Raw genomic sequence first — 27,917 nt, 5'->3', positions numbered from 1 at the left:
CGTCTTCCCTCTTCCTGGATTCTAGTATCTCCGCGTTAAGTTGTGTCACTGTGTTCCGCAGGGTTGCTATTTGTTCTTCTGTAGTCATCTTGTCTTGCCTTCGTGAGCTCGCGAAGCACCAATCTTCGCCCCTCGCTGCGTCCACTCACGCTGCGAGGTTTTTTGGAGACGGGACTTACTGTCAGAGCTGCCTCTAGGTCCCAGCTCACAGAGGACCAACGCCAGGCTGAGGTTATGTACAAAAGTCTTTATTGAAGTTTAGTTTCCATTTCAAAGCCAGAGCGTGCAACCCTACGTCTAGACTCTAGATCGGCGAAGTCCCGTCTGAGTCTCCGCCCCTTCCACACCAGATTAAGATCCTAGCCCTGCTCCACCTCTTGCGCTGCTCTCTCCTCCTCTGGGTCCTTCTGCCCTCTGGGGCATTGCCCTTTCTGGACTCCTCCGAAGCTGAGTCACTTAGCTCCTCCCCCTGCCTCCGGCGGGCTTTAGGACCCGGTTCCCAATCCTCACTCTCTGCTGTCCCACGCTCCTGTACAATTGAACTTGCTTCTCGCGCCAACCCAGTGACCTTTCTCCTAACCGTTACACTACTTGTGTCACTGCTTCCCCCTTCCGGGACACTGGCCGGATCTGACCTCCCCTCCGTTGTCTGACTCTCCGAGGGAGGCGTGGTCAGCTCTGCCTCGTCTTCTCTCCCTGATGGGGAAAGCACTGGCCCCGATGTTTGGGACTCTTCCCCCCCCCACTCCGCTCTGGTGGGGAAGCTGGTCCTGATTTCCAACTACTGCTCTGGGAGTCCCTGCTGCCCCCTCGCTCCTGGGGCGTTCCCCTTGGGAACCCCCTGCCCCTGGCCACTGGCGCCCCCTTCTGTGAATCTTCCGATTCGCTGGAGAGGCTCATGGAATCCCTCGGACCACTGTCATCTCCTACACTCCCCTCGGATTCCTCCCCTTCGCTCTCCATCTCCTCTCTTCCCTGTGCCTCTACTCCTGAACCCCTGACAAATGCAGTCTTAAGGCAAGAGGCAGGGCTGCCCAGAGTGGAATTAAAAGTCTGGGAGCAAGCAATATCCCTCTGGCTGAAAATCCATTACAATTCTAAGGGACTGTTACCTTACTTTCTGGCCGCAGTTCCCTATCCCCCTTGGCTCATGCAAATAACTAACAAGATCAAACAAATTGGCCTAAACCCTGAAAATCTTCTTATTGGAACTCTGAACAAGGCAAAAGTAATTATCACTCAGAGACTTCACGATGTCGAATTACAAGAAGACGCCCTACTCCCGGAGACGTATAGATGTTTAAAAGCTTCACCTAATTTTGCAGCTGCCCCTTACTTATCTAACATCACTAACGAAGCTTATAGATGGGCTTTCTCCAGAGCCCGCTTTGAGACAATGCCCTCAGCAGTGCTGTACGGCACTTACGCGGGTACCAATGCATGCGCGTCTCTGCCCCTGTATGTCTAACAAGGTAGAATCTGTCACTCACATTCTTCTATTTTGTGAATTTTATAATGAAGAACGAGTTCAACTTATTCTGCCGCTTTTATCAAAATTTATACCCCTTCAACATTATTCGGAATCCTTCCCCAAAATTCTACGAAAATACCTTCTGGAAGATTCCTCAAGCTCAATATCATATGAGGTAGCCAAATTTTGCACTTTAGCAATCAGGAAGCGTAAATCTCTTTTGTTGAATGGCACACTGTGAAGTTCCCTTGTGTAAAAAAATTTTTTTGGATGTTGTTGATTTCCTTTTGTTTGATCTTGTGGTGTTCTGTGTCGTTGGCTTTGCCGCATTAAAACTAACTTGAACTTGAATTCGTTATATATATTTTTTCACTATGTCACATGTCCAACACATATGGAAGAAGCTGCCTTCTTTCATCCCACACTTCCAACAGTTCTTATTTCCTGTTTTATACATCTCTGACAAATTAACTGGCGTGAGGTACCATCTGTACATCATTTTTAACAGATTTTCTTTTAACAATGTACAAGCTGTAAATTTTAGGCAAGTGTTCCATAATTTTATCCACTTTTCATACTCAGTGTCGTGGCCTACATCTATTGCCCACTTAATCATGACACTTTTGATTTCTTCATCTTTTGTGTGCCATTCTAGTAAATACTCATAGACCTTAGATAGTGTGTTTTTTGTTATTTTGTAGTATTGCAGTTTCTAGTATTGATTGTTCATACCCTCTTGCTTTCTTATCTTTTGAGAAGATGTCATTCATTTGACGGTGTTCCATCCAACTTGATAATTTGTCTTTTAATTCCTCATAAGGTTTGAACTTAATTACAATATTCTCTTCCAGTAACATGTCTCTATAGGTCAACTATTTTCCTTTCATATTTAGTCTTTTCAGTGAAAATGCCTCTTGGAGTGACAGCCACCATGGTGTCTTCCTTTCAAACCGCTCTTTATATCTTATCCAGACTTCAAATAGTAGTCTTTTTATGATGTGATTTTAAAAGTCCCGATGTACTCTGACCTTGTCATAACAAACGTATGCATGCCACCCGCATCTGTTTCCGAACCCCTCCAGAACTAATATGTCCGTATTTTCCAAGCTGAACCATTCTTTTAACCATGTTATACATGCCACTTCATAATATATTTTGAGGTCCGGTAATGAAAAGCCTCCTCTTTCCTTTTTATCCGTTAAAAGTTTGAATTTTATTCTAGAAATCCCTTTTTGCCACTCATTGAACTGGCCTTGTCCTGTTTTAATTGGAATAGTTTGAAATAAAAAGAGCATCTTCGGTAGGACACTCATCTTAATAGCTGCTATCCTTCCACAGAAGGATAGTTTGTCTGTCCCATATTTCCAATTTTGTTTTTACTTCTTTCCATGTTGTTTTATAATTATCCTTAAATAGGTTTGTATTTTTCAGGGAGAGCCAAACACCCAGATATTTTATTTCTGTTTTGCTTTGTAATTGGTCTAGTTGTTCCTCATTAATGTTTTTTTACCATCATTTTTGTTTTACTTTTATTAATTTTAAATCCTGCCATCCCTCTAAATTCTTCTATTACTTTTAATGTTTATACTGTCGAAGTTTGAGGTTCTTGTAATGTCAGGACTATGTCATCAGCAAAAGCTTTAACCTTGTATTCCTTTTCTCCACATTTTATTCCTGCAATTTTCCCTGTTTCTCTTATGTTTTGAAGTAATACTTCCAGTATTGATATACGTAAATAATAGCGGCGACAATGGGCAGCCCTGTCTTGTGCCCTTTGTAATATGGAAGTTCTCTGTTAATCCATTATTTGTTGTAAGTTTTGCATTCTGATCTTTATAAATTGCCTCTATACTTCTTAAAAACTTTGTTCCCAGACCCATCATTTCTAAGTTGTGTTTCATAAAAAACCAAGACACGTTATCAAACGCCTTTTCCGCGTCTATGAAGATTAGTGCAGCCTGCTTATTTATTTTTGTTTCTAAATATTCAATTATATTTACTATGCTTCGTATATTGTCTTTTAACTGCCATCCTGGTAAAAAGCCTGCCTGATCTGAGTGCATATGTAAAGTCATAACGTTTTTTAATCTCTGCGCTAGTATGTTTGCAAACAGTTTATAGTCGTTGTTAAGCAATGATATTGGTCTAAAGTTTTTTACGTTTGTGAGATCTGTTCCTTGTTTTGTTATTAGGGAAATAAATGCTTCTTCCCATGTGTTGAGAATCTGCCCTTTTCCCATTATATTATTCATTACTTCCTTTGGTGAGGAGACTAATTGTTGACTTAATTTCTTACAATATTTAATTGGTATGCCATCCGGCCCTGGGGCCTTCCCATTCTTTCCCTGCTTACTGTATTTTTCGCTCTATAACACGCACCTGACCATAACACGCTCATTGTTTTTAGAGGAGGAAAACAAGGGGGGGAAATTCTGAAGAAACAGTGGATGTATCATTTTTGTGCCTCATGCTGTGGCCACAGACATGTGATCTGATGGTGAATTTGGGGTGACCCAATGCAAAAATCCTGAGGATCCATGTGGATCCATGCTTTGTAACCACGTTTTTGCAGCACTGCAGCCCCGGGCAACAGTGGGTGCGTGATTTTTTTGGTGCAGGCTGTAGCCATGGACATGTAATGTGATGTGATGGTGAATTTGGGGTGACCCAATGCAAAGATCCCGAGGATCCATGTGGATCCATACTTTGTAAACACGTTTTTACAGCACTGCAGCCCCGGGCAACAGTGGGTGCGTGATTTCTTTGCTGCAGGCTGTAGCCATGGACATGCTATGTGATCTGATGGTGAATTTGGGGTGACCCAATGCAAAGATCCTGAGGATCCATGTGGATCCATGCTTTGTAACCACATTTCAAGTGGGGAGGGAAGGAAAAATACAGAAGGGACAAGGAGCACGAGAGGGGTGTGCAGAGAAGCAGCTGGCTAAGAATGCAGGAGAGGAGTTTAAAGGGAGGGAGGAAAGCAAAGCAAAAGTTTTCCCCCACCCAGCCACCCAAGCCAGCCCTCTCTCTCTCTCTCTCCCACCTGCATAAGCACGGAGGGGAATTAGAAGGAAGGACTGACGCGATCCTTTCCTTTCCCCCTCTGCTTGCCTGGGGGGGGGGGGATTTGCCTGCTCTTTGTTCCGTTTGAGCAAACAGCAACTGAAACAGAAGAGGGTGGGCAGTAAGACCCTGAGGCAGAATGCAGGAAAGCAACAGCTTCCTCTCTCTCGGAGCTCCCTCCTCCCCGGTTTTTGCCTGATTTTTGCCCCTGCGCTCGGGAGGGTCGACTCCAGGGACCACACATTCGCTCAATAACACGCACCGACATTTCCCCTTACTTTTTAGGAGAAAAAAATCTGCGTGTTATAGAGAGAAAAGTACGGTAATTGTATCTATAATCTCTTCTTCTGATATTGGTTTTTCTAGTTGTTCTCTTCTTTCTTGGGAAATTGCCCTCAGTTTATGTTTTCCTATATAAGTTCTTATTTTCTCATTTTCTTTGGGTGCTTTATATAGTTCTTTCTAAAATTTAAGGAAAACTTTCCTTATTTCTTTGGGATTAACTATTATTTCATTATTGTCTTTTATTTGTATTTATGATCCTCTATCCTTGTTTTTACTTTAGTTGCCAAGCTAACCATTTTCTAGTTTTGTTTGCTCATTCAAAATTTTGCTGTTTTAGTAGTTTAATTTTCCATTCCACCTCCTGGTTTATAATCATAGATAGTTTCATTTGCAGCAATTTACTTGCTTGCTTGGGTCCTCTGATTTCCTAACCATCGGGTTTTCTATATCTTTTATTTTATTTAATATTTCTACTTTATTCTTTACCCTTTCCCTCTTTTGGATACAATTCTGTTGCAGGAAGAATCCTCACATAACTGCTTTGCTTGCATCCCAGACTACATTATTTCATTCCAGCATCCTTCTAACATTCCTTAATTTTACAATATTTCTGTAAATAAGCTTTAAATTTCTTCCAATCTTCTTCCACCAGCTGTTCACCTTGGTCTCAGATTCTGCCAGTCATTTCCACTAGTACCATATATTCCATCACCTTCATCTGCCATTCTTCCCGGGTGGGTGAATCTTGTGTCTTCCAATACTTTGCGATAAGAATTCTTGCTGCTGTTGTTGCATACATAAAAAATATTCTATCCTTCTTTAGCACCAATTGGCCGACCATGCCCAGGAGAAAGGCCTCTGGTTTCTTCTGAAAGGTATATTTAAGTACCTTTTTCATTTCATTATAGATCATCTCCCAGAAGGTCTTAATCCTTGGGCATGTCCACCAAAGGTGAAAGAATGTACCTTCAGTCTCTTTACATTTCCAACATTTGTTATCGGGCAAGTGATAGATTTTTGCAAGCTTGACTGGTGTCATGTACCACCTGTAAATCATTTTCATTATATTCTCTCTTAAGGCATTACATGCCGTAAACCTCATTCCTGTGTCCATAACTGTTCCCAGTCAGCCATCATAATATTATGTCCAACATCTTGTGCCCATTTAATCATTGCTGATTTCACTGTTTCATCCTGAGTGTTCTATTTCAACAGCAAGTTATACATTCTTGACAAATTCTTAGTTTTAGGATCTAACAGTTCTGTTTCCAATTTTGATTTTTCCACCTGGAAACCAATTTTCTTATCCAAAGATAAGGAACGTGGGATTCAGCTGACACCAGGAGCCCTACCCGCAGGAAAACCCCTTTTTGGGGGTTCCGAAGTGACGTGGGGTGAGTGGCGCGATGTTTTGAATCGACCGCTATTTTTTACGGAGTGAAGCCGTGTAACCGTTGCCGGAGAGCGCTGACTTTTTCTTGTGGACAATTGAATTTCAAACAACAACCCGTGAGTAGAACGGAAATTGGGCTTTTAAAGTATTTTTAAATTGGCACCGATCGGGGAAGGTCTAAACAGGAAGTCCACCTCCCCTTTCTGTAAATAAACTGAAGCAAAGAATTTGTTAACTAAGGTCGTGGAGAGTCTTACCTAAAGGATTAAAACTCCACAGATTGAAACTACTATCAATACTCTTTTTGGAAGCAGGGAAGCCTGCAGGAGAAGGTCAAAATTTGGGAATTGAAGCGCCACTTCCCTAAACCCGGAGGCGGTCTGTGAGAGCCCGTGGATGGTGAATAGATAAATTTGACAGCTGTCAAGAAACAAAAGAAGGACTTTGTTGCTATTGTCAGTTTCTGTGTTTAAAAAGAAGAAACGCAATTGGAATTGCTACAATTTTATGTTTGGGACTTTTGGGATAGTGTTGCAAGGATGCAGCTGGGAAGTTGGTTCTAAAGATAAAGCCTCTGAGAAACTAGCTTTGACCTTGGACATTTCAAGGATGGCGGATGAGAAGGAAGTCACGTCTGAACTGAATAGGACATTTTATCTGCTGGGAAAGCTGCAAGAACAGATAAACGTCATGGCTACCAATGTTGAAATTTTGGGAACAAAAGTGGGCATCAGCAAAGAAGTAAACAAGAACCCGGCACAGGAATCTTTTAACTGAACAAATTGAAGAACCAGAGAAGGAGAAAGTTGCTGTTGTTAAAGTGATGCAAGGGGGAGTCGTAACCCTACAGCGGCAAATGGTGGATTATAACTTCAGGCCTTATACGTTTACAACTAGGAGAAGCCAGTTTTTGGAGATGAGAGCCTGGCTTGGTTTGGAAAATGAAAGATGGAAAGATCACCCCATGTGGGGATCAAATAACTTATGGGATTTGAATCTGAGTCAGGTGGAGATTGGAGCCTCTGGGGCCTTTGGATTTGGCAGGAGTGTGAAACAAGATTTGGAATATTCTATGGGCCCTACCTTTAATTATGGAAGTCTGGCAGACTCGCTAAGAAGGAATATGACTACCATTGGGTTGGAGCTCCCCCAAGATCTGTTCTTTAACACCAAAGACTATCAAAAAGATCGGGAGAGGGGACATGAAAGAGAGTTAAGAGCCTCGGACTTAAGATCTCCGGGTTGATGGACTTTTGGAGAACTGTTGGCAGGGGCCGAGACCGGGGAGGGGAGATGGTGAAAGAAAAATTGGGAATTTAAAGTGTATACAGTGTTGCCCCGCAAGACGAATGCCTCGCTAAACGAAAAACCCGCAAGACGAAAGGGTTTTCCGATTTTTAGCGGCTTCGCAAGACGAATTTCCCTATGGGCTTGCTTCGCAAGACAAAAGCCCATAGGGAAATCTCCGGGGACAACGGGGAAGCGCAGCGCGCCTTCTCCTCTGTTCCCGGACCTGTCCTGAAGACTTGCGGTGGGAGGAGGGTTTTATTTTTATTTTTTTTAAATAATTTTTATTGATTTTACAACATAAACATAAACATAAACAAAATACAAACAAACAAAACACGACTTCCCCATACCTCTCCTTCACTGCATTCTTATTTTAAGATCCTTTTTTTCTAGCAATCCTTCATTCAATTTTGTATTTAATTCCCTTTAAAAATTTTCTTAATTTCAATTTTAACAGCTGTAATTCTCTAAATCATATCCCTTGACATCTTAACATTCCACAATTTTACAACAATTTTTAAGATAAACTTTAAATTTTTTCCAGTCCTCCTCCACTGTCTCTCTCCTCTGGTCACGAATTCTGCCGGTCATCTCTGCCAATCCCATGAATTCAATCACCTTGGTCTGCCATTCTTCCAGAGTAGGTAGTTCTTTAGTCTTCCAATACTTCGCCAGAAGAATTCTTGCTGCTGTGGTTGCATACATAAAAAAGGTTCTATCTCTCTTTGGAATCATTTGGCCGACCATGCCCAAGAGAAAGGCCTCCGGTTTCTTAGCAAATGTCCACTTAAGGATTTTCTTAATTTCATTATAGATCATTTCCCAGTAAGCCTTAACCTTCGGGCAGGTCCACCAAAGATGATAAAAGGTTCCTTCGCATTCATTACATTTCCAACAGTTGTTATTGGGCAAATGATATATCTTTGCAAGCTTAACTGGGGTCATGTACCACCTATAGATCATTTTCATTATGTTCTCTTTTAAGGCACTACATGCCGTAAATTTAATGCCTGTGGCCCATAACTGTTCCCAGTCCGCAAACATAATATCATGTCCAATGTCTTGTGCCCACTTAATCATAGCTGATTTCACTGTTTCATCCTGTGTGTTCCATTTTAGCAGCAGATTATACATTCTAGACAGATTCTTAGTATTGGGTTCTAGCAATTCTGTTTCTAATTTTGACCTCTCCTTCTGGAATCCTAGTTTCCTGTCCTGCTTAAAGGTCTCATTAATCTGGTGGTAATGTAACCAATCTCGGACTTTAGGCTTTAACTTCTCAAAGCTCTGTAGTTTCAACTTTTCACCATCATATTCTATAATTTCACAATATTTTGGCCACACTGAATCCATATTAAGTTTTTTTACCGCCTTAGCTTCCACTGGTGACAACCACCTGGGGGTTTTACTTTCCAACAAATCTTTATACCGATTCCATACGTTATACAATGCTTTCCTGACAATATGGTTTTTGAAATTTCTATGAACCTTTGCCTTGTCATACCATAGATATGCATGCCAACCGAAGTTGTTATCGTAACCTTCTAGATCTAAGATATCTGTATTCACAAGAAGTAGCCATTGTTTCAACCAGCAAAAAGCTGCTGCTTCATAGTAAAGTCTGAAGTCCGGCAGGGCAAAACCCCCTCTATCCTTTGCATCAGTCAAAATCTTAAATTTTATTCTGGGCTTTTTGCCCTGCCAGACAAATTTAGATATATCTTTCTGCCACTTCTTGAAACATTCCGTCTTATCTATAATTTGCAATGTCTGAAACAAAAACAACAATCTCGGCAGTACATTCATCTTGATGACAGCAATTCGGCCTAACAAGGAAAGTCTCAGCCTAGACCATATGTCAAGATCTTTCTTCACCTCCAACCAGCATTTCTCATAATTGTCTTTAAATAGGTTCACATTTTTAGATGTTAAGTTCACCCCCAGGTATTTCACCCTTTTTGCTATTTCCAGTCCGGTTTCCCTTTGAAAACTGTCTTTTTCCCCCATAGTCAAATTTTTCTCCAGCACCTTTGTCTTATATTTATTTAGTTTAAAACCTGCTACTTGACCAAATATTTCAATTAATTCTAAGACTCTTTTTGTGCTGGCTTCTGGTTCTTGCAATGTCAAAACTAGGTCGTCTGCAAATGCTCTTAACTTATAATGTTTCGTTCCAACCTGTACTCCTTTAACCAACTGGTCCCTTCTGATCATGTTCAGCAAAACCTCCAGTACTGATATAAACAATAGGGGGGATATTGGGCATCCCTGTCGTGTCCCTTTCTCAATTGGAATCTCGTCCATAACCACCCCATTCACAATTAGTTTAGCTTTTTGCTCAAAGTATATTGCACCTATACCGTTTTCAAAGTTTTGGCCTACCCCCATCCCTTGAAGATTTTTCTTCATGAAGCTCCAACAAATATTATCAAAGGCTTTCTCTGCATCCACAAAAATCAATACCGCTTTTCTGTTTATATCAGTCTCCAACAGTTCCAAAATATCAATAATATTCCTCACATTGTCTGCCATATGTCTTCCTGGGAGAAAGCCTGTTTGATCCTTATGGATCTCCTCTAGTAGAACTTTCTTAAATCTTTTTGCCAAAATGTCTGCAAAAATTTTATAATCCATATTCAAGAGTGATATAGGGCGGTAGTTCTTAACTTGATGTTTCTCAGTTTCTGTCTTCGGTATAAGTGAGATGAATGCTTCTTTCCACGATTCAGGAGCCTTTCTCCCCTCCAAAATTTGATTGCAAACTTCTTTCAATGGCTGTATTAACCATTCTTTCAATGCTTTGTAGTATCTCGCAGTCAAACCATCTGGTCCTGGTGATTTTCCCAGTTGCATGTCCTGAATGGCACGCTCTATTTCTTGATCTGTGATTTCCTCATTTAGAATTCTTTGGTTTTTTTCAGAAATTTTTGACAGTCCATATTTTTTAATAAATTCTTCTATCTCTGTTCATTTTTTGGCCCCTGTGCATACAGCTTCTTGAAAAAACTTTGAAAGCAATTACTTATCTCATTTGGTTTGTTGATAAGTTTCCCATCTACTTCGAGAGATGTCACGGTATTCAACTTTTGTCTCTTTTTCAGCTGCCATGACAGTAGCTTCCCACATTTATCTGCTGATTCAAACGTCTTTTGCCTCATTTGTTTTATTTTCCATTCTATCTCTTGATTCATCAGTTCCATGTATTGTGTTTGGTAGAGCTTTATTTCTCTTAAAATCTCATGGGACTTAGGTTTAGACCTAAGTTTCTTCTCTCCTTCTTTTATTAGGTTCCAAATTTTCTCTTTCTTCTCATTCTGTTTTTTCTTCTTTATAGAATTCTGTTGTATTAGGAAGCCACGCATCACAGCTTTACTTGCGTCCCAAATTATTCTCTTTTCAACGTCCGAATTCAAGTTTATCTCGAAGTAGTCTTTCAGTGTCTTTTGGGCCTTTTTACAAAATGCTTCGTCTCCAAATAGAGCGTCATTCATTCTCCATCTAAAGGTTCCAGCTGTTGTCAGTTTCATTTCCATCTTTACTGGATTGTGGTCAGAACAGGTTTTTGGGCAGATTTCTATTTTTTTAATCCTTGATGCCAGATTACTGGAGATCCATATTTGGTCAATTCGAGTCCATGTCATTTTTGCCTCAGAGAAAAAAGTCCCCTCCCTTTCCAGAGGGTTCCTAGTTCTCCAAATGTCAATCAGGTCCATGGTATCAGTCAATTCAAAGAAAGTCTTTGGTAATCTCCCATCTTTAGATATTACTTGTCTTTGGGCCTTGTCCATGTTTGTAGAAACAACTCCATTCATATCGCCCATCATTATAATTTTCAGGTCCAAAAAGTCCATTAAAGTCTCATGCAACTTCTTGAAGAACTCAGCCTTCCCCTCATTAGGTGCGTAAACTCCTACAATCAGAATCTTGAATTTGAATTTCCACTGCCAGATATCTTCCATGTTCATCTTTAAAAATCATTTTTGGTTCAAATTTCTCCTTGACATAAATCACTACTCCTCTTTTCTTGACTTTATCTGAGGAAATAAATTCCAGTCCTAATCTCCTGTTTGTTAATAACTTCCTGTTTGTCCTGGCAATGTGGGTTTCTTGTAAACAGATTATATCTAAATGTTCTTTCTTTAATATATGAAACACTTGACCCCTTTTTCGGGGATGGTTCAGACCATTGCAGTTCCAACTCAAGAGTTGCAGAGACATTTTTGTTATTGGGTAGCTTTACCACCAACTGCACCAAGCTCCTGCTCCTCTTCAGTCGCTGCTGGATTCAATCCAAATGATAGGTTTGCAATATCTGGTATATCTCTCTCACCTACAGTTCCTTTATGGAGATCCTCTGAGTTTCTGTCCAAGAATTGTTCTTTGTCCTGGTTTGTTTTAATTTTGATTTTCTTCCCTTTAAAGATGAAGGACAACCCTTGTGGAAATTCCCACCTAAATGGGATGTTGTTCTTTTTAAGTAAGTCCACCAATTCTTTAAATTGTGTTCTCACCTCCAAAAAGTGCTTAGGTATGTCCTTGAAGATCTGTATTTGGGAGTTTTTGATGACCAAGGCCTTCTGGAAATGTAGATTTAGTATTTTGTCTCTTTCTTCCTTTGATCTCAAAGTGATTAAACAATCTCTTGGTTTTTTGCCTTGCTTCTTGCCAATCCGGAAGGCAGTAATTATTGCAAATTCGTCCTCCTCTCCTTCTAACTCGTCATTCCAAAAATCTTGAAATTTGTCTGTGAGGAATTCCCCAAGTTTGTCCTGTTCCTCCTCTGGTACCAGTCTTAGTTTCAAATTCTTATTTTTCCTCTCCAACTCTAGAAGGGCCAAAGCTGCATCATGTTCATGTACTTTCTTGACAATGGGCGCCACTTTTCCTCTAGTTTCCTCGGCAGTGCTCTTCGCGCTCTCCGCTATTTTCCGTGTCTCTGTGCTTTCTTGAATTAATCGGTTTATAGAGTCTGTGTTAGATGATATTGTCGTTGTGTTCAAGTCCAATCTTGTTGTCAGTTCTGTTAGTTTCTTAGAGTTCTCTGTAGATTGCTTAGTGAGCTCTGCAGACTGCTTAGTGAGTACTTCTAGAGATTGATTTATTTTGAGCAGAGCCTGTGTCATAGAATCCATTGATGCTGCCGTTCCTTTTTCCTGTGCAGCTGCTGCTCCTGATAAAGAGCCTCTTTTTTGAGTTTGCTTTTGAGCCTGTTTTGTCTTGCTTCTTGTTGATATTTCATCCAGTGGATTGCTCATAACTCAAGGTCGTTCTCACAGGAAAGCTGCAAGTGGAAAATCCCCCTTTGTCCACCGTAATGCAACTAAAGTCCTCTAGAGGGAGAAATTGTATCCAAACCGGTGTGCCAGGGGAACAAAGAAACAGAGAGTCCCAGATGCAAAAGTTCAACCATAAACCTTACTTTGTAGCAGTTTAAAATATCCAGATTCTTATCCACCACAGTCCCATTAATTTGTTTCAAGTAAATCTTACTTTGTAGCCACCAGTATTTTTTGACAGTTCATTTGACAGCTCATTCTCTAGGCAAGCGCTGCTCCGGCAGTCTGGCCAGAGGTATCGACAGTGGAGAGTCCCCCGTTCGTAACTCTTATCTTTTTACAGGCAAGATTAGTTCAATTTTTCTCTCCCCCTTCTCCTGCTACAGGGGGGGAGACCCTTTCGATGTCAGGTTTAGCAAGTTTTCAAAATTAGAAAAGCTTTCCCTTTAAATGCAGCTCAGTCCTTTCATTGCTCCGTTAATCATGCAGCTCCGGGAGGCAGACTTCCTTATTTTTTGCCTTTCCCGTTTTCAGCCAAATCTTCTTAAATTTAAAGTCCCCTTTACTTTTCAATTCTTACGCACGGGGTTTGTAGTCAATCAGTAGTTTCAGGAAGGAATCGGCGCTCTCCGTCAATGGCGACGCGGCTTCACTCCGCAAGCTGGGTAGCGATCCTCAGCACCGCACTCACTCCCGGTGCCGCTCCGGAGCCTTTAAAAAGGCTCTTTCGTGATACCGGGGGGTGCAAAGGTGCCCACCGGATCTCCTTGTCCACAGGCTTCAGCGCCTGTGATTTTAGGGGTCCCCCGCTCGCCGTAGCGTAGTTAATGAGAGATGGGAAAATCGTAGAATGGAATTTTTGTGACCCTAGGGGAAACGTCTTAAGAGAATAATTTCAGATATATAAGTTCTAAGGAGAAATAAGATTAAATAAAGTAAAAGTGGATGGCTAATTGGCGAATGAGAGAATGGAAAATTACAGTATATTAAGATAAGTTATAAGGATAAAAATAAAGATGAAGGATTTGCTGAAATATCTATTTGAATTAGAATAAAAAGAGGGGAGGTGTGAGGAGGTCAAGGAGATAAGTTAAGAAAGGGAGATATCGAGGTTTAACTTGTTCTTTTGTCTTTTTTATTGTATCTTTTTTTTCTTTTTAGCTGTTTTTGCGTTTTTAATTTTTTTCTTTTTTTTCTTTTTCTCTTGGATATGTTTTGTTTTTGTATATTGTGTCCCTTTTTGTAATCTTTTAAAACTTGAATAAATTTTATTTGAAAAAAAAAAGATTTTCTCATGCTTTCTTGCAACATGAGTCTCCTGTAGGCAAATTATATCCAAATTCCATTTTAAAACCTCATGTCACACGCTGTTCCTTTTAATATTATTGTTAAGGCCATTGACATGCCAGGTTAGTAATTTAAGATTTGCGATGATCTGATTCATTTTAAAAAGATTTGCTTTTTTGCCCTGTTCTTTCAGTCTTTTCCAGTTCATCTCTGTGCATCTCATAGGGGGTTCTGAACTCTTTCCCCGAGCTTTGAAATTCTGGATCTTTGCCATGTATATCCAGAAATTCCTGTACCTGACTCTCTGACAATAATCTGAATCTCTTTCTCCTATAAGTAAAGGAAACTCCCTCCGGGAATTTCCATTTATAATTTATTCCCGCTCCTCTTAGAATTGATATCAGGTTTCAATACTTCCTTGACCCTCCTGTCTTTTTCTCACTCTTGGCTTGTATACAACAGTTCTCCCACCAATCCAATTCCCACACCCTATTATTATTATTATTATTATTATTATTATTATTATTATTATACATTACTACTGTAACACTTTCAAACTTACAGAATTATAAAAGTTCCACAATATCCCCCCCAAAAAAGAGAGAGAAAAGAGGGCAAAATCACCTTTATATACAATCTACAAAAAAATAATAAAAAGCAGGCCACAACAAAAGTCTAATAGTTACCATTGTTCAAACTCACTGTTACATTGTCTCCTTGATTATGATTAGCACTTGGCAAGCTTCTAGTTATATTATAATCCACAATGTGTCTTGTAATCCAAAATATTTCCACTGTGAGTCAAAAAATTTTCCAGACATATTTATAATTCAAATTAGATTTGTAATCCAAATGGTAATTGTAATTGAATATACTGTAGATTCCAATGTATAAGGCGACTTTTGAACCCCGGAAAATCTTCTCCAAAGTCGGGGGCCGCCTTATACGCTGGGTATGGGTGGCAGGGAGCAGAGCCCGCCGCCCGCTACTGCGGTAGCGGCTCCAAACCAGCAGCAGTGGGCGGCGGCCTCAGCTCCGTGCCGGGTGACTTTCTCCCAGTGCGGAGCTGAGACATCCCCCTGTTGCTGCCCAGCATATTAGGCAACTGGGCTTATAAGACGAACCCCCAAATTGCAGCTGCCAATTTGGGGGGTAGTCTAATAAGCCCAGTCACCTAATACGCCGGAATCTATGGTATATATGCTATTTCTCTCAGTTTTTATTCCAATACAGGCCCCTCCACCCTCCACTTTCTCCTAAGGCTCTTACCAGGCACCTCCCCTCCCTGGGATTACCACCCAGTTATGGAAAAGTGTCCTCCTGCCAAGCTTTGGTAGGACTTGCCTTTTTAGAGGTTTTTTAAAAAAGAATCTGCAATGTTTTCAAGCCTTTCAGTGCTTTCATTCATAAAATCTGCATCCCCATTCAAAAAAACTGAGAGTAGGAGATTGAAGTTTTGGGGGCCTTTGGATTTGGAGGAATCTTGAAAAACGTCCTGAAATATTTTATAGACCCTAGCTTCAACTGTGGAAATTTGGCTGAACTGTCCAGAAGGAATAAAAGTATTGTTAGGATGGAGTTTTCTCGAGATTTGCTCTCTAGCATTAAAGAATATGAAGAAGATCTGCAGAAGGGACCTGGAAAAGAGTTAAGAGCTTCGGACATAAGATCTCCAGGTTGATGGACTATATGGAATTGAAGGAAAGGACTGGCAGAATCCAAAACGAGGGAGAGGAGTTGATGGAAGAAGATTGGAAAATTTAAAGTTTATATATAGAAACATCGCAAAATTAATGAGTGATAGAAAAATGGTGGATTGATATTTCATGGATTTAGCAGAAATGTTATAAGGAGTTAGGCATATATAAGTATTTTAGTTTTAATGTTAAAATAAGGTTAAAAAAATATGTTATTTATAATATGATAGAGAAAGATGGAAAGGATTTGCTGAAATAACTAGTAGAAGTGGAATACAAAAAGGGAGGTGAGAGGAGGTCGGGGAAACAAGGGAATGAAAGAAAAAGTATCGAAAAGGGGGGTGTATTTTTTAAAAAATTGTTTTTGTTTTGTTTTATTTAGGGTTAGGGAGTGGGTTTGGTTTAGTTTAGTTTAATGTGTTTAGCTTAATGGGTTTAGGTTGTGTTTTGTATTGTTTATATATTGTACTGTATTGTCTTTTTTTTCTTTTTTGTTTTGTTTTTTCTCTTCTGTCTTCTTTCCTTTTAAAAGCAATAAATATTATTTTTTTAAACAAAAAACAAAAAACCAGAGTACTCCAATCATTTCCTGTATCTTCCTTTTAAGGAACCAAAGAGCAAAGAGCTACAGTTTTTTCTTGTATCAAGAGTACATAGTGTTAACAGGTAGCAAAGTAACAAAGTGCAGTTTAAAAAGTAAACTTTTTTTCCCATTCATAAGTCTGTACTGCAAAATCTGCTGCTTCAGCTGGCAATTTCTGGTTTCCGGTTTCTGAGCTGCGCTGGAGCCACGGGCAGGCTGAAGCCACTGTCTCTCTCTCTCACCCCCCCCCCCCCCCACGATGCAGCGTTGGGGCTCTGGCAATTGCGGCAAGCCTCTTCACGCCTGGCTGGTCCCCTCGACACCCCACTACCTGTGGGACACTTTGGGGGGGGGCTTTCTAACCCTGGCACTCACCCCCACTGCTCAAAAGCCCCGGTAACGGTCATTTAGACGGACGACTCGCACCGCACCACCATTTCCCTTCGCAGACAAATTGGAAGCCCAAGATCAGGTTACTTTCAAGAGTCATGACTTCTAATGCTGCCTGAAGGATCGGTAAGTTGTCTGACATTGGTAGAGCATTAAATCACGGTACTGGTTTTAGACATTTTGAGCTGCCAATACATTGTGGTGGTCGGGGAGCAGTGATGTATTCCTAGCTCAAATTGCCTGCAGATGACAAAGGCACAGGCAGGCAGGCAGGTGGAGGAGCCCGAAATGGTCCCACCGAGCAAGCCCCAATACCTCTCCGGTTCCATCCATGTCCCCATCTCCCCTCCCCTGGAACTCACCAGATCTCTCGGAGGTCCCTGGGAGGGAACGCTCAGAGGTTGCGCAAAGGGATGCAGGAGACAACCTGACCAGGTCAACCGTCCATCTTCCCCCTTCCATCCTTACGAGCTTTGCAGGATCTGTCTCTTCCTTCCTTCCTGAGGAGTCGAGAAGGCACAACAAGCTGCAGGGTCCTGGGAGAGAGGAAGAAGCAAAGGGAGCCTCAGAGGCCCTGCAGGGATACTCTTGCCCTAGATATTCTCCTGCCCCTGGAGAAGCACAAATGGGGCAGCCCCTTCTTAAGAGAAGCCCAATTTCTAAACATCTCCAGTGATTCCAATTTCTTCTGTATGCTCCTCACCCCACTTGCAAGCCTGGCATGGTCTGCACAGTAGTGACCTGAGAGTAGATCCCATTGAACGCAGTGGGGATAACTAACAGAACTCGGTACCAAAATGTCCCCAAACCTGAAAACTGTAACCCCAGATCATGGGCAGAACTGTTTAACCCTGTAAGTTAGAAATCATAGAATAGAATCATAGAATCATAGAGTTGGAAGAGACCACAAGGGCCATCGAGTCCAACCCCCTGCCAAGCAGGAAACGCCATCAGAGTACTCCTGACATATGGTCGTCAAGACTCTTCTTAAAGACCTCCAAAGGAGACTCCACCACACTCCTTGGCAGCAAATTCCACTGTCGAACAGCTCTCACTGTCAGGAAGTTCTTCCTAATGTTTAGGTGGAATCTTTTTTCTTGTAGTTTGGAACCATTGCTCCGTGTCCGCTTCTCTGGAGCAGCAGAAAACAACCTTTCTCCCTCCTCTGGACACGTTCCAGTTTGTCAGTGTCCTTCTTGAACTGTGGTGCCCAGAACTCCAGGTGAGGTCTGACCAGAGCAGAATACAGTGGCACTATTACTTCCCTTGATCTAGATGCTATACTCCTATTGATGCAGCCCAGAATTGCATTGGCTTTTTTAGCTGCCGCGTCACACTGTTGGCTCATGTCAAGTTTGTGGTCAACCAAGACTCCTAGATCCTTTTCACATGTACTGCTCTCAAGCCAGGTGTCACCCATCTTGTATTTGTGCCTCTCATTTTTTTTGCCCAAGTGCAATACTTTACATTTCTCCCTGTTAAAATTCATCTTGTTTGTTTTGGCCCAGTTCTCTAATCTGTCAAGGTCGTTTTGAAGTGTGATCCTGTCCTCTGAGATGCTAGCCACCCCTCCCAGTTTGGTGTCATCTGCAAATTTGATCAGGATGCCCTTGAGTCCATCATCCAAGTCGTTGATAAAGATGTTGAATAAGACCGGGCCCAAGACAGAACCCTGTGGCACCCCACTAGTCACTCTTCTCCAGGATGAAGAGGAACCATTGATGAGCACCCTTTGGGTTCGGTCAGTCATCCAGTTACAAATCCACTGAGTGATAGCATAGTCAAGTCCGCATTTTACCAGCTTCTTTACAAGAATATCATGGGGCACCTTGTCAAATGCCTTGCTGAAATCAAGGTAGACTACATCCACTGCGTTCCCTTCATCTACCAGGCTTGTAATTCTGTCAAAAAACAAGATCAGGTTAGTCTGACATGACTTATTTTTCAGAAATCCATGCTGACTATTGGTGATCACAGCATTCCTTTCTAGGTGCTCACAGACTGTTTGCTTAATGATCTGCTCCAGAATCTTCACTGGTATTGATGTCAGACTGACTGGGCGGTAATTATTTGGGTCCTCTCTTTTCCCCTTTTTGAAAATAGGGACAACATTTGCCCTCCTCCAGTCTGCCGGGACTTCGCCTGTTCTCCAGGAATTCTCATAGATGAGTGCCAGTGGTTCTGAGATCACATCTGCCAGTTCTTTTAATACTCTTGGATGCAGTTCATCTGGCCCTGGAGACTTGAATACATCTAAACTAGCCAAGTATTCTTGTACTATCTCCTTAGTTATTCTGGGCTGTGTTTCCTCTGCTGAATCATTTGCTCCAAATTCTACAGGTCGGGCATTGTTTTCTTTATCGGAGAAGACTGAGGCAAAGAAGGCATTGAGGAGTTCAGCCCTTTCTGTATCCCCTGTTTGCATTTCACCATCTTCTCCTCTGAGTGACCCCACTTTTTCTTTGTTCTTCCTTTTGCTACGAACATACCCATAAAAGCATTTTTTGTTGCTTTTAACCTCTCTAGCAAGCCCGAGTTCATTCTGTGCTTTAGCTTTTCTGACTTTGTGTCTACACGTCCTGGCTATTTGTTTTAATTCCTCTTTGGTGGTTTCCCCCCTTTTCCATTTTTTGTACACATCCTTTTTTAATCTTAACTCAGTTAAAAGTTCTTTAGATAGCCACCCTGGCTTCTTTAGGCACCTTCCATGTTTCCGTCTCATTGGTATTGCCTGAAGTTGTGCTTTTACTATCTCCCTCTTAACAAACTCCCAGCCATCATGAACTCCCTTTCCTTTTAGTATTACTGTCCATGGGATCTCACCCAGCACTTCCCTAAGTAAACTTCAGAAGAGCATGATCACTCGCGCCTAATGATCCTTCCACTAACCAGGTCATCAACATTGGTTAGGACCAGATCTAAAATGGCTGTTCCTCTTGTTGCTTCTCCCACTTTCTGGACAATGAAGCTGTCTGCAAGGCCAGTGAGGAATCTGTTTGACCTTATGCTCTTGGCTGAGTTTGACATCCAGCAAATATCCGGGTAATTGAAGTCCCCCATTACTACTATCTCCCTTCCTTTTGCATGCTTGGCCATCTGTTCCAGGAAGGAATCATCTATGTCCTCTGTTTGGCTTGGGGATCTATAGTAAACTCCCACAATGAAGTCCCTGTTATTCTTCTCTCCCTTAATTTTGACCGAAATGCTCTCACTTTGGCTTTGAGGTTCTAAATCTTGGATCTCTTCACAGGTATACACATCCCTGACATATAACGCCACTCCTCCTCCTTTCTTGTCTGGTCTGTTTCTCTGAAATAGACTGTATCCCTCCATTATTACATTATTACACTCCATTATTAAGTTCTGATTCTCCTCACAGTATTCCTAGCTCGAATTGCCTGCAGATAACAAAGGTGCAGGCAGGCAGGTGGAGCAGCCCGAAATGGTGTCCCCCTGAGCAAGCCCCAATACCTCTCTGGCTCCATCCCTCCATGTCCCCATCTCCCCTCCCCTGGAACCCACCAGATCTCTCAGAGGTCCCTGGGAGGGAACGCTCAGAGGTTGTGAGGAGGGATGCAGGAGACAACCTGACCAGGTCAACCGTCCATCTTCCCCCTTCCATCCTTGCTAGGTTTGCAGGATCTGTCTCTTCCTTCCTTCATGAGGAGTCGAGAAGGCACAACAAGCTGCAGGGTCCTGGGAGAGAGGAAGAAAGGAAGGGAGCCTCAGAGGCCCTGCAGGGATTCTCTTGCCCTAGATATTCTCCTGCCCCTGGAGAAGCACAAATGGGGCAGCCCCTTCCCAAGAGAAGCCCAATTTCTAAACATCTCCAGTGATTCCAATTTCTTCTGTATGCTCCTCACCCCACTTGCAAGCCTGGCATGGTCTGCACAGTAGTCACCTGAGAGTACCATAGATCCCATTGAACTCAGTGGGGGTAATTGACAGAACTTGGTACAAAAACCAGTCACCGTCCTGTCCCCAAGCCTGAAAACTGCAACCCCAGAGCATGGGCAGAAAAGAGCAGAGTAGATATTACATGTAGGTGCCCCCATGCTAGGTGCTCTATATGGAGAGCCCTGTTCACAATCTTTGAGCTCTCTTATCACAAGCCAGACAGATGTTGTGGCCATATTTGCCTCTGTCGGGAGTTGCATGGGGACCCAATCTGTATGTGGAAGCAAAGGAGCTGGTGATGCCACATTTTTGAAATATCAGGAAACTAATACACCTCTCCTCCTTAGATATCATCTGTGCTTATACACCATCTTCACAAGTCTCCAGTCCCAAAATGTGGCCCCCACCCTGGCACGGAAGCAATCAAAGTATAGATCTTCCACATTTCCTAAATCTGCAGTGTTCTTAGGAACACCAGGGATGCATATCCTCCAAAAACTCCAGAGGTGAGCTTTACGCTCCTCTTGTGACAAGATTCCCAAAGGCTTAGGGTAGCTTGATAGAACTAGTCTATTTTGAGATAGTACCAATGTCTCCTGTTAGTAGTAGGAGCCACACAATGACTGATAATCCCTCTTTTGTCCCAGAAGGTGGGGAGCAGGTGTCTTTTATCCTTGCTTTATTCTTCTTGATAATACATAAATAAATGTTCTCTACTGTATCTTACATTTTTCTAAGAGAGTATTATTCACAGTCATGCTTGCCATGTATAGATTATTTCCCTTTAGAAAAGCCTCTCCAATCCCTGGCTCCTGCGGGAGGGAGTTCCAGTTTTACCTACGCACTGCGGAAGTTATGAGTTTAATGCGAATAAAACATTCTGCAACAGCAGCAGCTGCAGAGAAACTGCAGGATGGGGAACATCCTTGAAAGTTCCCTCTGGGATCAGAGAGAGAAAAGTTGGAAGACCTGCCACCCAGAGCCCCCTCCTTCTCCTCCCTGTATTGCCTCACCCCCTTCAGGACAAGATCCTGGGGTCCTTAAGGCCCCTTTCCACCCTCTCCTCTCAAGGAAGGCAGCTCCGTTCCCTTGAACCTTGGCAAGCCCAGTGCAGCCAGCTCAGCCCTCTGGCTCCCCCCTTTTCTCCACGGAGGGGCCCCAGGCGTGGCCCCTGCCCAGAGAGACTTCCCTTGAGGCTCTGGGCTGGAGACCTGAGCTGATCTGGAGGAGGAATATTCTGGCAGGGGGAAAGGCCGGCCTGGCAGGGGCTCCTCCACTGGAAGGGGCATTCTGGGCATGCCCTCCCCCCCCAGACCCCTCCCTCCTTCCCCAAAGAGGATGCCAAGGTAGAGCAGAGCTGCAGACCCCCTGGAAACTCGCCCCCTCCCAGGCTTGGCAGGGAGGAATGGGGGGGCAGGACCCTCTGCTCCCAGACTCGGGGGTCTCCCCCTGCAGCCCCGGGACCCCCTTCTCCCATGGGCACCCCAAGGGGGAAGAGAGAGGAAACTCACCAGATTCTGCCCAGGAGGGAAACCGAGGCAGCGCGGGGAGGAGACAAGAGAGAAAAGACGGGACTGGGCACGGAGGGAGGGGATTCTCCTCTGTAGGGCCCGCCCCGCCTCTCTACTTCCGGTCCTCTCTAGGACTCCGGCTCTGTTCCATTTAACCCTTCGCAAGCTGAGCACAGCCCCAGGGCTGGCTGGCTGTCCTCCTCCCCTCCCAGAATCCGGGGGTCCAGGGCATGTGCAGAGTTCTCTGTGATTCTCGGCTCAGATGCCGCTTAGTGTCCTGCGCCCAGGTGGGTGGGGGGTAAATAAAATAATATTAATAATTGAGGCGGATGTTCCGCTTTCTAGAAACGGGGGCCAAATGTTCCCTGGGTTTCTGCTCCTTCCCTCTCGTTCCTTTCCTGAGTTTTGTCCCCATTCAATCCTTGGGACGCAGCCCTGCTTCCACCACAGAGTCAGACCTGGGGGGGTTCTTGAGCGAGGGGCCCTTTTCCTCCCTCTCAGCCACTCCGGAGGGATTTCCAGTCAGTCTCGCGGACCCAGGGGATCCCCTCAGCCCTGGTGACTGGCTTGGGGGGGGGTCTCCTTTTCCCCTCCTCACTGGAGGGACACTCCGCCTTCCTCCGCTTCCCCATAGCTTCTCCCGTTGAATTCCCGCTTGACTCCTCTCCCCAGACCCTCCTCTCCCAGTGGAGATTCTCCTCACCTCCCGCCCTCAGTCCATCCCTCTCCCAATCCGCCCTTTCTCCCTCTCAGAAAACTCCCTCAGAAATGGCTCCTTTTATTTTCCCTCCAAAAGGGCTGGCACCGCCCCTCACTGTCTCGCGAGCCAATCAGAGCGAGGCTCCAACCCCATGGTGGTATTTCTGAGAGACTACGCACCCTGACTGGCCTGGCTCTGCTGTCCATCACAGACTCAAACAAGGGGGACATCCCGTCTTTCAGTAACTGTCTATTTTAAACTCTTAGGGTTTAAGGTGATTGAAAATCACTATGCCGCGTGCCAGGGCCCCGCAAAGCCTAGGGGAATCCCCCAGCAGAATTTGACTCCGAAGAGAGACCCACGGATACGAATAAAGCAAAGTTATTATGAGGGCCAACAGGCCTGGCTCCATGTTCAACCACACACAAACACACACACATTAAATGGAGAATATTTGAATAATAAAAACAAATAAATAAAAAGGGGTGCTATAGGAATTTTAATGTCTTACATATATAAAATGTTCATAACTGTACAAGGCAAACACATACATAAATATATAAACCATATGTCTGGAAAAAGTACAGGAAAACAGTGCTAAAGTCATTTTGACTCTTTCAGGCACCTCAAATATTTCTCTGCAAAGAGGAAGGAAATGGAAAAGCCTCCCCACTGTCTCTTTGTTCACAAATCCTGTCTGTGTATTAATAGGGTGAGCCTGTGAGCTGGATTCAGGAATTAAGTAGTTAACATCACAAAAGAGTGGCCAAATGGCCCAGGTAATGCAATCAGTGATCCAATATCCTGGCAGACAGGAGAAAAACAACACACTCAGATTTCTGCTGTAGACCACCCCTTCTCTGATGTATGTATGATGTATTGGGGGGGAGAGTCTTGGGCTCCAGGGCAGCCAATTTCAAATGTTTATCTTCTTCTTTGGCGATCCCTCATAGCCGAGTAAGATTGCCTTCCATAAACACGGTTTTAACAATGAGCCCGGAAGTGACTGTGGAGGCCAATTCTGGATCCACATGTCATTCCACAGTGGGGACATTGGTTTCAGGGCAGGAGTTGATATGGATTTGCCAAGCGTGCCTTCCTCTTGGCACATTTCTCCCTTGCATCCTGAGTTCGAGTGTCTTCACTCGAACCAGTGTGGTGTAGTGGTTAAGAGCGGTAGTCTCGTAATCTGGGGAACCGGGTTCGCGTCTCCGCTCCTCCACATACAGCTGCTGGGTGACCTTGGGCCAGTCACACTTCTCTGAAGTCTCTCAGCCCCACTCACCTCACAGGGTGTTTGTTGTGGGGGAGGAAGGGAAAGGAGATGGTTAGCCGCTTTGAGACTCCTTAAAGGGAGTGAAAGGCGGGATATCAAATCCAAACTCTTCTTCTTCTTCTTCAAAGCGCATGACACGTTTGGTAAAGGCTGTTCTCCAATGGGAGCACTCGCAGGCCAGTGTTTCCCAGTTGTCAGTGTTTATACAGTGGTGCCCCGCAAGACGAATGCCTCGCAAGACGGAAAACTCGCTAGACGAAAGAGTTTTCCGTTTTGGAGGTGCTTCACAAAACGAATTTCCTATGGGCTTGCTTCGCAAGACCAAAATGTCTTGCGAGTTCCTGCGGGGTTTTTTTTCCTTCCCCCATTTGCCAGATTAAACATATCATACCAATTAGTCCAAATTATATCAATACAGATCATAAAGTCCAAATGTTTTCCAAATTAATTTTTTTTGTGGGGGGGGGTACCCATGCTTCTTGATCGTCAGGAATCCAAACATCCAAATTCGTGCTGCTTTTCCTCACTGCAATGATGTTTCCAGTCACATCTTCTCATCTTTGTCATTATTCATTTTCCTTTTCTGTCACCTCCAAGTTTTCTCCACAAGTGGATTGAAAGGAACAGTCTTATTTTGAATCTGTGTGGGTTTTGTAATGCTCTCTCGTATGTCTCTCACAGAAATCCAACAATCAAGTTTTCGAGCAGTCATCCCATCTTGTCATTCCGATGAAATACATTCTAAATGTCCACTCGTTTACTTTCCAGACCCGCTGCCTCATAATGTCTTCCAGGAGGATAACAGCCCTTTCAGATTTACGATTTCAGCCTGATATCCAAGCGGCTCTTCCTCCCTAGACCATCCATCTTGCAGCCGAGGTCTGCCTACGCATCAAAACATTCCTTGCTGCGTCACCGAGAGAGACTCACCTCTTTCCAAATCTTTCACAAACATATTATTTTTTCCACACAGTTCATTTTCTCTCCCACTTGCAAATTGGTCATCAAGACGTTTTTTTAAGGCGGAGGGTTATTAAATACTCACATAAAAATAAAATAAAAAAGTCTCTCCCCGCCCCCCTTGTACCGTTCCACGTACCAACATGTCGGCCGTTCTCTGATGTTATCTCTGTTCCTTCCATCCCGATATTCTCTCAGTGGTAAAATTATTAGCAGATAAAAGCATTCCTGACTTCTCTTGAAGCATGTGCGTTTATTTATCCAATTCTTTCCTTCTTTTTAAACATCGCAACCAGGCTCGCTCCTGAAAGTAGCTGGCAGGGAGCTCCAAGCCTTCCTGAGGGCTTTCTGCCTAGTGCTTCTCACCCCCTCCTTCATCCGAACTCGGGGGTGATTTATGGCAACCGCAGGCGAGGCAGTGTCTTTTCAATTCCCTGAAAAGATGAAGGGAGACTGATATACTCCCCATACTCAGCCTCTAATTACCTCGTGCAAGCTGGACAAGATGTTATTGGCAGCCATCTTTCAAGGCGCCCCTAGCGGCCCCCCTGGTTACAGTATTTTCAATTGAATGATAACTTCAAGATAGACAAAAAGAGAGGTTTTAGTTATGAGATATCAAGATTCCAAAAAGAACTTCTAGAAAATAATATTAAAACTGTCAAAAATGTATAACTTGCTCCTAGAATGGCATACAAAGGATAAACAGGTTAAATTGGCTATGATAAACTGGGCAAAGGACTTAGGACATAATATACAAATGGCAGATTGGGAGAGGCTACGGAGAACAGATTGGAATTTTTTTTTAATAGTAAATTTTATTAGTATTTTCCACACAACAAAAAAATGAAAAATAACAATACACAATACACAAAAACAAATCCAAATCTTACAAATTAATAATATAAACACTAAAAAGGAAAACAAACGTTGACTTCCACCAATCCCACAGCACCTCCTTTACCTCTCATTGTATCTTCCTGTTTTCTTTATCATCTCGACCCTAGCATCTAAATATATATCCCTCTTTCTTAACCTTTCACTTCACAAGGTTATTCCAGACTCAGCCAGATTTCTGTCCTCGAACCTTGTCTTTTAAGGTATTCGTTTAGGCATTCCCATTCCACTACACTTTTTGGTTTTTGTCTTATTATATCTGTCAGTTTGGCTAACTCTAAGTATTCTGAAAGCTTACATAACCATTCTCCCCTAGTGGGTAACTGATTCCCTTTCCAATACTTAGCCACCAGAATTCTTATTGCAGACGTCACTTGTAATTCAGTTTGATCTTTTGGGATATCGTCGTTTAATATTCCTAATACCACTATCAAGAAGGCCCTCTGCCTGGTTCCCTGTAACTTAGCTTCTCGCAGCGAGGGAACCGCCAGAAGGCCCTCGACGCTGGACCTCAGTGTCCGGGTAGAACGATGGGGGTGGAGATGCTCCTTCAGGTATACTGGATCGAATCTCCATGACCTTGGACTGAGAGGCTGGATGCTTTCCAGAGAGGAAAAACCCATTGCTGCCTCCCAAGGTAAGATGTTGGCCTCACATTCACCTTTGGCCAGTCTCTGTTGGGCCACTAAGACTGGGAGCATCTTCTTCCCAGGCCCCTGTGGGGCAGTGTGAGGAGGCACCTCTTTTGGGGGCGGGGGCAGACCAGAGAATACAGCAGCAGCTGCCCAGAGGACTCCCAAGGAGAGGAGAGAGGAGGCTGAGGGAACACTGCACAAGGGTGTTTGAAAAGGGGTGAGAGGCTACCAGCTCTCAGGCAAGGGGGGACATAACTGGGCTCCTCAGCCCCACAGGTGAGCCACAGAAAGAAGGAAATTGGTCAAGGGAGCAAGGACTCAAAAAGCCTGAAAACCTCTGGATTAATGCATTGCTACGAAATACACTGTTTTCGAAAGTAAAAAGACTAAACCCTCTCTTGGGCTCAAGGGAAAGAAACACATTGCTTTGGGCTTAATATATATGAATAATACAAATTGCTCAGTTGTTGTCACCATGACAAGTAAATGTTAATTTTCAGGTCTTGTATGTGGAGTCTACTTAATCACTCAGGCTTGAAGGTGAAACTGCTACATCACTCTAAAGAACTAAAAAAATAGCTAACATAAACACATGGAGTTGGTTTGACAGGGACTGTAACTCAAGGAAAAAATAACTGACCAAATTAACCTGGCTCTTATTGAGGGGAATTAATTCATATTTTGGAACCTAATTCAGTGATGTTTTGCAGATAAACCTTTTGAGTCTGTACCTTCAACAATACCTAAAATATGCAGATCCCATCTGAATTCAGTCAAGTTCTTACCTGCCCACTTGACTGGGCATCTATACAGGTATTTTCCATTTGAAGGAAGGCAGTTAATCAATCCAGACATTAAGATTTATGTGCCAAAGATCATTGCCCAAATGCTTTACAGGGCTGAGTTCTGGGGAATTAGTGTGAAATCCGAACTAGAAGGCAGATTTTGGGGCTTCCTCCTGGGATTCTGGAGGCTCATCTGAGTTGGGTATCCCCTCAATAAGAGGCCAGAACTGATCTATGCTATCTCAGATATTGGTGTTATTTTTTAATACAGTTAAAAGTTGGAGGGAAAGAAAGAAGGGGAGAGAGGGCATGGTTCTTTTACACAGCCTATGTGCAAGGTTTTTGTGTCAGCAAAGTCGAAGGAAATGGGGAGTCTCCCCATTGTTTCTTTGCTCACAAATCCTGTCTCAGTGGCATGTTTAAGATATAAATAGGGTGAGCCTGTGGCCTGTGACCTGGATTCAGGGACTGAGTAGTTATCATAACAAAGGAGTGGCCAGGATACCCAGGTACAGTGG

The 27,917-nt window shown here is 43.1% G+C and overlaps 3 protein-coding genes across 3 annotated transcripts in view; 1 reads left to right on the top strand and 2 right to left on the bottom strand.

The window, feature by feature from the left end:
• LOC309364430 (uncharacterized protein) overlaps positions 1 to 21,293 on the bottom strand; it is a 94,717-nt gene extending 73,424 nt beyond the window's left edge. Inside the window, exons 1-2 of the mRNA XM_081901695.1 lie at positions 20,778 to 21,293; positions 20,261 to 20,434 (exon numbers count right to left, since the gene is read on the bottom strand). Coding sequence (XP_081757821.1) covers positions 20,261 to 20,360 — 100 coding nt within the window. The 5' untranslated portion in view covers positions 20,361 to 20,434; positions 20,778 to 21,293. The remainder of the gene's footprint in view (positions 1 to 20,260; positions 20,435 to 20,777) is intronic.
• LOC309364382 (uncharacterized protein) overlaps positions 1 to 22,873 on the bottom strand; it is a 96,297-nt gene extending 73,424 nt beyond the window's left edge. Inside the window, exons 1-2 of the mRNA XM_081901540.1 lie at positions 22,147 to 22,873; positions 17,101 to 17,264 (exon numbers count right to left, since the gene is read on the bottom strand). Of these exons, the coding sequence (XP_081757666.1) occupies positions 17,101 to 17,200 (100 nt within the window). The 5' untranslated portion in view covers positions 17,201 to 17,264; positions 22,147 to 22,873. The remainder of the gene's footprint in view (positions 1 to 17,100; positions 17,265 to 22,146) is intronic.
• LOC309364552 (uncharacterized protein) overlaps positions 1 to 27,917 on the top strand; it is a 419,096-nt gene that overhangs the window by 130,099 nt on the left and 261,080 nt on the right. The gene's annotated exons all lie outside the window — the stretch shown is intronic.

This window comes from Podarcis melisellensis, assembly GCF_964234715.1.
Source record: "Podarcis melisellensis genome assembly, chromosome: 2".
Lineage (NCBI taxonomy): Eukaryota > Metazoa > Chordata > Lepidosauria > Squamata > Lacertidae > Podarcis > Podarcis melisellensis.
This window is presented reverse-complemented; position numbering and strand designations above follow the sequence as displayed.